The sequence below is a fragment of the Gymnoscopelus braueri genome (assembly GCF_963280865.1).
Source record: "Gymnoscopelus braueri genome assembly, chromosome: 12".
Lineage (NCBI taxonomy): Eukaryota > Metazoa > Chordata > Actinopteri > Myctophiformes > Myctophidae > Gymnoscopelus > Gymnoscopelus braueri.
This window is the reverse complement of record NC_137614.1, coordinates 40,300,101-40,310,202: the sequence shown is the minus strand read 5'-3', so window position 1 is coordinate 40,310,202 and position 10,102 is coordinate 40,300,101. Positions and strand designations below refer to the sequence as shown.

The 10,102-nt window shown below is 39.5% G+C and overlaps 2 protein-coding genes across 2 annotated transcripts in view; both read left to right on the top strand.

Moving 5' to 3' along the window:
- Positions 1-1,672: 1,672 nt before the first annotated feature.
- Positions 1,673-5,593, top strand: LOC308097303 (mitochondrial import inner membrane translocase subunit Tim17-B-like). The gene is made up of 6 exons (XM_080445016.1): positions 1,673-1,704; positions 2,235-2,334; positions 2,876-2,939; positions 3,232-3,360; positions 3,996-4,106; positions 4,275-5,593. Exons 1-6 carry the CDS (start codon positions 1,679-1,681, stop codon positions 4,364-4,366), a joined length of 522 nt encoding a protein of 173 aa, XP_080301142.1. The 5' UTR covers positions 1,673-1,678; the 3' UTR covers positions 4,367-5,593.
- A 2,210-nt stretch (positions 5,594-7,803) lies between these two features.
- Positions 7,804-10,102, top strand: part of cacna1fa (calcium channel, voltage-dependent, L type, alpha 1F subunit a) — a 39,204-nt gene continuing 36,905 nt past the window's right edge. Inside the window, exons 1-2 of the mRNA XM_080443984.1 lie at positions 7,804-7,977; positions 8,645-8,749. Of these exons, the coding sequence (XP_080300110.1) occupies positions 7,825-7,977; positions 8,645-8,749 (258 nt within the window). The 5' untranslated portion in view covers positions 7,804-7,824. The remainder of the gene's footprint in view (positions 7,978-8,644; positions 8,750-10,102) is intronic.

The window sequence follows — 10,102 nt, the reverse complement described above, 5'->3', positions numbered from 1 at the left end:
TTGTCGGCATAGGTCCAAAGTTCATGTGTAAAAGTTTCGTGCAGATTGCTCAAAGATCCCAGGAGGAGATAGATTTTTACTGTTTTTCATATAATTCAAAATGGTGGGAAATCTAAAGGTCAGAGGTCAAAAGTCATGCGTATGAAAGTTGTTAGGCATGAGGAGACGCATGTGTGTATCGAAGTTTCATGGCTGTAGGTCAAACAGGGCATGAGTTGTACCTGTTCAAAGTCAATTGAGTGAAATAGCGCCACCCTTTGGCCGATAGTTGTGAGTTTCGTTTCTTAGCCGTTTGGCATAGCCCTCTACCATATTGCCGAGTTTCGTAAAAAGCGACCACACGGTTGGGCCAGAACTGAAAAAACGGCGGAAGAAGAACGCCTACAGTTTCAATAAGGCTTCGAGCCTGATAGGCCTCGAAACCTTAATGAGTTTTCAGGAGGGAGGGGTTTACCAGGCTATACCTTAAGTCCCCACATAGTGTATCCCACTGAGCATGTGCACAGTAGGTGTACACTCTTATCAAGTGTTTAGCAATATTTTCTTAATTTATTTTTCAGAATAGAATCAATTCAACAACACCCCAATCCCTACCATTGATTATGCACTGTGCTGTACATTACAGCTTAACAATAACCAATATACCAATATTATATGGCCAGGGAGAAATTTTTACTCAAAGATAATGGTTGGAATGGATTCAGCACCCCTGAAAACCCCTAGTTAGACACCTCACAAGTGAATGTTTGACTTTTATTTTTTTGTTCATATTTTTAAACCCAAGCCCTCTGGGCTCCTTAACTTTGATTGGCTCTCCAGGATTTTCCATGAGGATTTGGGTTTGCATTAATTGCATTAATTGAGAGATAATTCTAGACACCTAACATCTTGCTAAAATTCCCTAACTATATGTTTAACACTGCACATACATGTAGGCCTATGTTTATCACACTGCACATACATGTAGGCCTATGTTTAACACACTGCACATTCACATGCAGGCCTACACTGCACATACATGTAGGCCTACGTTTAATACACTGCACATGTAGGCCTATGTTTAGGAAACTCATTACACATTTATCCTTTAAAAAGTCTTATTCTTTTATTTTGGTTCACTAGGTGTTAGTAGGCTGACGTCATCCTAGTCCATGACTACATCAAGATTTCTGGCTTGGGTTGTGGTTTTGAACATTACAGAGCACTATTAATCATTCTTCCTTGGCTCCAGAAACAATGACTTCAGTTTTGTTTTTGTTTAATTGAAGAGAATTCTGGCTCACCCAAACATTGATTTGTTAAGTGCACTTACACAGTGCTTGCATTGGAACATAGTACCCTGGTGATATGGTTATGTAAATGTGTGTTGCCTGTATAATTATGGTAACATATTTTGTTGTTTTCCATCATCTGAGCCAGTGGAGGAGCATGTAGATATTGACAGAAAAGACCCCAAAAATGAGCCCTGGGGAAATCAAAAAGTCATTTTTACCTGCTAAAATGTCAAATTTCGTGGTCGAAATCCTGACTGCAAAATATCAAAGCCGTTTACTGCAAAGAAGTAGCACAAAGTTGACACCATAGAGTTATAATATATCGGTTGACACACGTTGCTGCAGCAACCCTACCCATGGCGCACGATGATGACGTCACTCACTGCTGGTAGTCAACAACAAACATGGAGGAGTATGCTCGTCAACCCTGGTGAAGTGAAGCAGATTTTAAAATAGATTCTTTAATATTAGCTGTGTTTAATTCAACGCTTGTTCCCAGCCATTGTGTTGTGTTTATAAAGCTTTGTGATTTATTATTATCTAAATGTTATTCCTTTTTCTTTTTTTTAAATGAGACCTGCTTTGAGATGAGATTAAACAGTGTACTAATGATTAGTACTGTTAGATTAGTAACTCATCTAACTGGATGTGTTCTGCCTGTGTTCTGCTTAAGGCTGCTTATTGATCAGTGTGGTAAACTAAAATAAATGTTACTTCATTTACAGTAGAACCAAACTATACGTACTCTGTCTACAATGACTGATAATGAAAACATAAATAATACATGGTTGACTTCAATGATATCACAGACATGATTATTGCTCAGAAATAAGCACTATACCATGTGGTTCCTCAGGTCATTATGGTTATCTCATTTGACTCTTGTCCATCCTGCATTTTCAACCTTTAACGTTATGATGTTTAAATCAATCTTTGTGTTCATACACACACCCATTCTAGTCCCTGGAGGATAGTGGATGATTGCGGCGGTGCCTTCACCCTGGGTGCACTTGGTGGAGGGTTGTTCCACTCAGTCAAGGGCTTTCGTAATGCCCCTATGGTAAATATCACTCACACCTCTGACATTTTGCAAATAATGATGTAATTAGGGCTGTCGCGATTATGACACTTTACTTGACGATTAATTGTCACACAAATAATTGCGATTAACGATTTCATTGTGTGTTTGGCATTGAACATTGTGGATAACAAATTTAATTTCTGTTTGCCTTTTAGGCTTTGTAATCAAAATTGCACAGGGCAGATATGACAAATAACACATTAATGTAATTAATGTATACTTAAAAATAAACATTAATATTCAAAAATGTGTGGAAATAGCAGAAGAAATAGTGGAAAATAGTGGAAATAGCTGATCATCTCGACGCGTTTTGAGCTTGAAGATCGTCTATTTCCACTATTATTGAATTTCTTTGAAAATAACATTTTTAATATGGAAATGATTATGACGAATGTGTCGATTATGCAAAAATAATTGCGATTAGACGATTATGTAATAATTGTGACAGGCCTAGATGTAATGATATCATACTTTTAAAAGTCAGGGAAAAAACAACATAGTCTTTGTTGTTGGTAAACAGGGTGTTCGACACAGGTTGAAGGGCAGCGTGAATGCTGTTAGAGGAAGAGCTTCACAGATTGGAGGTGAGTAGCTTTTGTTTTGTTTTCATTCAATGTTTCATTTATTATGTAGCTGTTTATGTACAATTTAGTCATTTAGCAGACGCTCTTATCCAGATCGATTTAGATCAGTAGAGTGATCAGAGTAAATGATGTGATGAATCATGAACCCTAGTCAACAAACGACTGGGTAAATGGTCACAAACGAGTGCAGAGAAAACAATTTAGTCCTTCAAACAACGTAGGATACCAGGTAAACATTACATCTAACAACAAAATGGATCAACTTTGCGTGTCCTGTATGATGGTTTTGCAGGTAGCTTTGCTGTGTGGGGTGGCCTCTTCTCCACCATCGACTGTGGTCTGGTCCGTCTGCGAGGAAAAGAGGACCCTTGGAACTCCATAGCCAGTGGTGCATTGACTGGGGCAGTCCTAGCTGCACGCAGTAGGTGTTCAGATGTTTGGTCAAACAAAGACTAAAGCCTAGTTCAGACCAAAGATTAGTGACAGGACTAAAACCGTTTTAGAACATTTCAGAGAAAGAATTGCAGCAGTGTGACTTACCCCATTGCAGGTCGGCTGATGCCTGCTGATTTAGTTTAATGAGATTCAACTTGTCGAGCAACAAGTTTCACAACATATACAATTATGATTTCTCATCTGTCGCTCTTGCAAGTTGTTGTGCGTTCCAAATTTCCTGCAGGGATCCCTTTCCAAAGTCAGAGCACTGGCGAAGTCCCGAATGATATCCCAACACATTTAATCTATGAAGTGTTTAGGAAAACAATACAACAAGAAAAACACATTGATATCTTAACTGGAAATACTGCAAGATCTTAGAGACTGTTGGAATTGCTAGTTCGCTGGATTGTCTATCTTTTTCGCACCATTGTTGCAGTTTTGGGGATTATGTTGCAAATGGTTGCAGGTTTCAACCTGACCCATGGGAAATCTTTGGTCTGAACTAGGGTTAAGCCATACAATTTTTTTATTCTAACTACAGTACCTTCCATCATCTTTGTTCACTGATCATTTATTTCAGAAGAACTGGGTTGATTGGTTTGTTTTGTTTCTTCTCAGGTGGACCTTTAGCTATGATGGGCTCTGCTATGATGGGAGGAATTTTACTGGCTCTGATTGAGGGTGTTGGTATACTTCTTACTAGATATGCAGCACAGCAGTTACAGAACCGTGAGTGAAGTGTCTTACATTTTGTTATAATAGAAGTAACATGCTGTAAACATAAAATATCTAACAGCGCATTTGCAGTCGTTAGCACAATACATTTGCCAAAATACTGACACACCTACAGGAGTTGTCCTTCCTCACTCTGCTTCCCTCTCCTCTATCTCCCTGCAGCAACTCCCTTTGCAGAAGATCCTAGTCAGCTTGCTCCAAAGGATGGCAGTCAGCAGCAGGAGTCGTGGGTCAGCTCCAGTAGAAGACATTAAGGAGTCACCACTACACCACTGATCACCACTAGGATGAGATACTGTTGTGGAGCAACGCAGTTGTGTCAATAACTTGCACTATATCGATAACTGAGGAGAATTTACCTTCAATTCTAGTTTTTTTTGGAGATGAATGTATGTATGTGTGTGTGCAAATGTTGTTTTCCCAACCCCCCAAAAATTATAGGAATAATAGGACCTAGTCCTAGGCCATCAGTCCTATGCACCAGCTATTAATCAAGCTTGCAAAGAACCTTGAAATTGTACACTCAAATGCATGTATGTTTAACACTGCACATACATGTACAGTATGCCTATGTTTATCACACTGCACATACATGTAGGCCTATGTTTATCACACTGCACATACATGTAGGCCTATGTTTATCATACTGCACATTCACATGCAGGCCTACACTGCACATACATGTAGGCCTACGTTTAATACACTGCACATGTAGGCCTATGTTTAGGAAACTCATTCCACATTTATCCTTTAAAAAGTCTTATTCTTTTGTTTTGGTTCATTAGAAAGAATTTTCTCAGTTGGCAGCTTTCATCAATTAGTTATAATCATAATGATAATAATAATAGTAATAATAAAAATATGTATATCACTTCTCAAAAGCACCGTTGCAAAGTGCTTCACACAGTAAATAGATATACAGTATGCTGTAGTAGATGATGATCAACAAAAACACATATCTTATCCGATTCCTGACAGAGAAACATGGAAGGTCATCATTCCTTGACCTTTTGCCATCTTTATCTGATGCTATTCCTATGAACTCTGAAGCCTATTTCTTTACATCAGCCACCTTATTGCAGCAAAGCACTTTTTAAATGTATTCTCTCTGTTTGCCATTTTATTAGTGGCATGTTGCTGCTAAATGTATCTAATCAAAATATGTATTCTAATGTTGGTTCATTTATTGTATTATTTACTATGAAAATGAAAAAGAGTACTTAACTCTTTAAGACCGGGAACGCATCTGTGTGTGTCATTTTTAGATTTCGTTGGGCTATTCAAAAATAGCAGATATACAAGCTCATAATAGATCTGCTATTTTTGTTTTAAATCGTGAAAATTTGTGCAAATCTTTGAATATATTCTATAACTTTTATGTTGCTATATCAGTGGTGCGCCAAGTTTTCCATGTCAAGGACCCCCAAAATGATATGTATTTGGCCGCGGACCCCCATCTCAAAATATGTTGTTCCAGGGACCCCCCCAGAAAAAAAAATCGCTTTAAAACATAATGTATATATTTAAAGATTTGCAGGAAAAAAAACATGAGATCTACAAGCTCATAGCGCGGCACTCGGTGCCGTGCTATGAGCTTGTAGATCTGCTATTTTTGAATAGCCAAAGACTCTTAAAATGACACACAGATGCGTTCCCTTCCCTTCCCGGTCTTAATGGGTTAGTACAAACATGACTTCATTACTTTGACATCTTTCATATCCAAGCAGCTACAACAAGTTATTTACACTGACATAGCCTACATTTATTTATTTTTATATAAATACTTTTTTTTATTAGACTACATATGTTAACTTATCAGAGACCCAGTGCATATATGTCTAATGTCATAATCTATGGCTCAATCTAAGTAAAACGATTTTATAACAATTTGGTTTATTTGTATTTTTTATCTTGGTTTGGTTCTTGACCTGTACCTCACGTGTTTCATTCTCACTGTTGTTGCTGTTATGACACCTGAATAATGTCCCTCCGGGGACCAATAAATGTTTATCTTCTATGTCTGAAAGTGCTTGTCTCCTGCATATTATATAGCCCTATGGTCTCCTGCCATTTACTGGAGAGGTGCGCCCCCTGTCGTCGTTACAGCGGTCCTGCATGGCATGGAGGTCACACCAGTCGCTGTCCTAAGTGCTGAAATCAGTTGGAACCTTCCCTAGCTTTTGTTGAAAAGGAATTTGTAGGAAGTTTTCCTTTGGTTCAATCTCTGAGTCTCAGATCGAGTTATTTTTCTTCTTCTTTCTTTTTAGCTTTCACCGTCTCACAGAGTAGGGTTGTCCCCTCTCTGTACCTCCACCCTCCCTTGAGATTTCCACTGTCATCCTTTTAAACGGCTCAATTAGTTTAATCCCCAAGACTGACCATCGCAGATACGTATAGCCTACGTTAGGCCTATGCGAACGAGGCTACTTTCATATTCGACGTGGTTATTATTATTATTATAGCCATGTTTGCGCGGCTAAAGTCTTTGCCGTTTTCATCTGCACGTGGAAGAATGTGCAAATAGGGCCGTTTCATTGGACTTGACGACAGCGGAATGGACCGAGTCGTTCAACGGGACGGACGACAATCACCCTGAGGAGTTTATGAAGTGATACCGAGGTTATACTTATAGCCTAAATCAACTACAGACATGGAGCCAAAGAAAGGTAATGTGACATTGTAAGACAAGAGCATCATGCATAAGGAACCTAACCTTCATAAGGAAATAATGAAGCGTTTGCTCATATCTTCCAAATGGAGGCCTATATGCATTAGCTGTAGCCTACTGTAAAGTGAATATGCTCTGAGAAAAATGTTCAGTAGGCTATTTACAAATGTAGTGTTCTCAATCAGCATCAATAGTAGAATATGTTTTAATAATTTCTTCCTGAAATATGATTAGTGTGGTGGACATTCAGTTAAGGTGATGTAATGTCTCAAACACATTTTAACTATATCTAAATAATGTTTGGAATCTAAATCCATATGTATGAAAGGAAAATATCTATTACCACTCGGGCCCTCCATAATAGACTATTGTCAGAGTATAGCATATTCTTTTATGGGCCTTTATAAATTTGACTATTCATCTCTAATTTAACCTGCAATCATAAGCAATCACTCTACCATCAGGCTTCTGTGTGAGGCCTTGATCAACAGGTGTCCATGCCTGTACTTCATGGGGACAGGGCCACACTGCTCTGAATAAAGAAATAGGTCACATCTGGTCCTATCTTCTGAAGCCCTCCAGACATACCTGCCTGTTCTCCAACTGTCTGTGTGTGACCTGTAGCCACATGGCAAAATCCTTTCCCCACTTGGTGTTGAATACAGTATAGATTTATCACAATTTGTTTAGCATCAACACAGCATGGGGTCTAAGACCCACACCCATGCAGGCTGCAGCAGTGCATGGCCTTGCCATCACAGCACCCGCAAGGTGTTTCCCTAGATTTAGATTTAGTTTTATTATCTTTTTAGCATTGAAACGCATATCTGACAATGACCTGATAACTTCAATGGATTCCCTTTCAAGAAGATGACCTCTTTGTATTATGTTTTTTGTGCAGAAAAGTTGATCGTCGATTGTCTATTTTTGGCTAATGTTCCCCCGAAGGTCAAGTGTTTGAAACGAAAACTAAATGATGGTTGTGTTCACCCCTGTTTGTTGGCAGATGGCGGCGAGGGGGGCGACGCCGGAAAGTCGGACACCATGGGCTCAACCGGCTCTGCCAAGAGGAGAGGAGGGGGGGCCAAGAAGGCCATGCAGTCTGGGGCGTCTACCCTCAGAGCCCCCCGAGCTCTCTGCTGCCTCACCCTCAGCAACCCCATCCGCATGGCAGCGCTGTACCTGGTGGAATGGAAATATCCTTCTCTGTGTGTGTGTGTGTGTGTGTGTGTGTGTGTGTGTGTGTGTGTGTGTGTGTGTGTGTGTGTGTGTGTGTGTGTGCGTGTGCGTGCGTGCGTGCGTGCATGTGTGTGTGTTTATTATGTGATTTCCAATAGAAATAAGTGTCATTGGGTCCCCTATAGCAAAATACATGCGGCTGTGAACGCAGAAGTGGGGTGCTTATGACATAATACTGTACATACAGTATGTACACTTTTATATAAATGAGGTGCAGATATGCATGTGTCAGGCGGGTTGTAGAGATATGTCTGGCGGCTAAAGCTGAATGGGTAGAGAGGCCGTCTGGGAAACAGAAGGTCTCCAGTCCGCCTCCCCGGACCCAGCCTATAGAAGTGTCCCCTAACGAGACACTTAACGCCTACCTACTACTAATATTAGGATGGGTAAATGTACAATGACAAAAACACCCCAAAGGAGTGGGGACCATATTTGTATTATTATTGTTATTATATTTATGCTTATTTCTGTATATCAGGTTCAGTTCCTGCCTCCAGGGTCTTTGTTGCACGTTGAACATTCTCCCTGCCATTCATGTCGTGTCTGTCTTCACTATCCTGTCCCAATAGCAGAGAAGGGTAACAACTAGCCTACTGTATATAATTCTTAACTGCAGCCCTGCAAGCCTTTTGATATATTTATTCTACTCGCCATCTTTGCCAACTGCGTGGCCATGGGCGTTACCAAACCCTACCCTGATGACGACTCCAACCGGGTCAATCACAACCTGGTGAGTTCCTTTTGCTCCTCCTGGTCAGATGTATATCCAGAGACAGATCACGTCACGGGCCAGTGATTCTCAACCTGTTTAATTTCAAGGACCCCCAGTTTGATATGCATTAGGCCACAGACCCCCATTTGATTTGATTTTTATCTCTGAGATCCCTATCTACACTGTAAATTCCTCAATGAAATCCTCAACTTAACTCTGTGAGTGTACCTCGGACCTCACGTTGAGAACAACTGATCTAGGCTTGTGCTGAACATACAATTTAGAAAGGTTTAAAAATGAAACATGTAGAACAGTAATGTGTTGCTGTATTAGATTAAACACAATCTATGTCAGGATCAAATACCACTTGATATGAAATGGAAGAAAGTAATGGACTGATTATGTAACTACACAGCAAGGACAGACTGTCATCTTTTAATCCAACATTGGCAGTGGTGAAAAATGACTAAATACATTTACTCAAGTACTGTACTTAGAGTAAGTACAATTTTGAGGCACTTTTACTTGAGTGTTTTTTATTTATTCTTTTACTCTTTATTTTCAGAAGTTTTATTAGACAGTACATAAAATCAAATGAAATAGTACAAAAAAGCAACAGAAAAAATTGCAGTAAAAATATAAATAAAAATACATACAAGAAAACAAGAACAAATAAAAAGAGGTCATGAGACATTTGGTACCAGTAATAAGACTGAAACATGTTGACAAGATCTAAGACCAAATACAAAGTACAATATACCATAGGGAGGATACAACCAGCCATCATCAGAGATCTGGCACGCTATCTAAATAGTCCAGCCATTTCCCCCATCTTTTTTCACCCAAAGAGTAGGTCATCTGCTCTAGGACATGCAATTGTCTCACAATACTGACCAATAGTCCCATAGTAGGGCAGTTTTTCTGCAACCAGTTCTTTGTAATAGCTTTTTTGTTTGCTGCAAGTAGGATCTTAAACAAATAAGAGTCATTCTGACTCAGTCCATCTGGGATTTGTCCAAGATACAAAGATTCAAATGTAGTATTGATACTGAAACCCAGATTTTTTTAGATAAGTGTTGCTACCTCCTTCCAGAAAGGTTGAATTGCAGGACAAGACCAAAAGACATGTGCATGGTCAACCATAGTATCTCCACATTCCCTCCAGCAGTCCAGCTGGTTCCCAGTTTGTTTAGACTTCTGTTTGGGAGTGATAAAGAAGCGGATTTGGTTTTTACAGCAAAAGTCTCTCCAGGTCAGGGAGTTAGTAGTCGTTGATTGTGTTTCCCATGAATCCGACCACACTTCATCACTTATGTCAATGTCAAGTTCTTTTTCCCATCGTTGTTTCACATATCGTAGAGTCCTTATTCA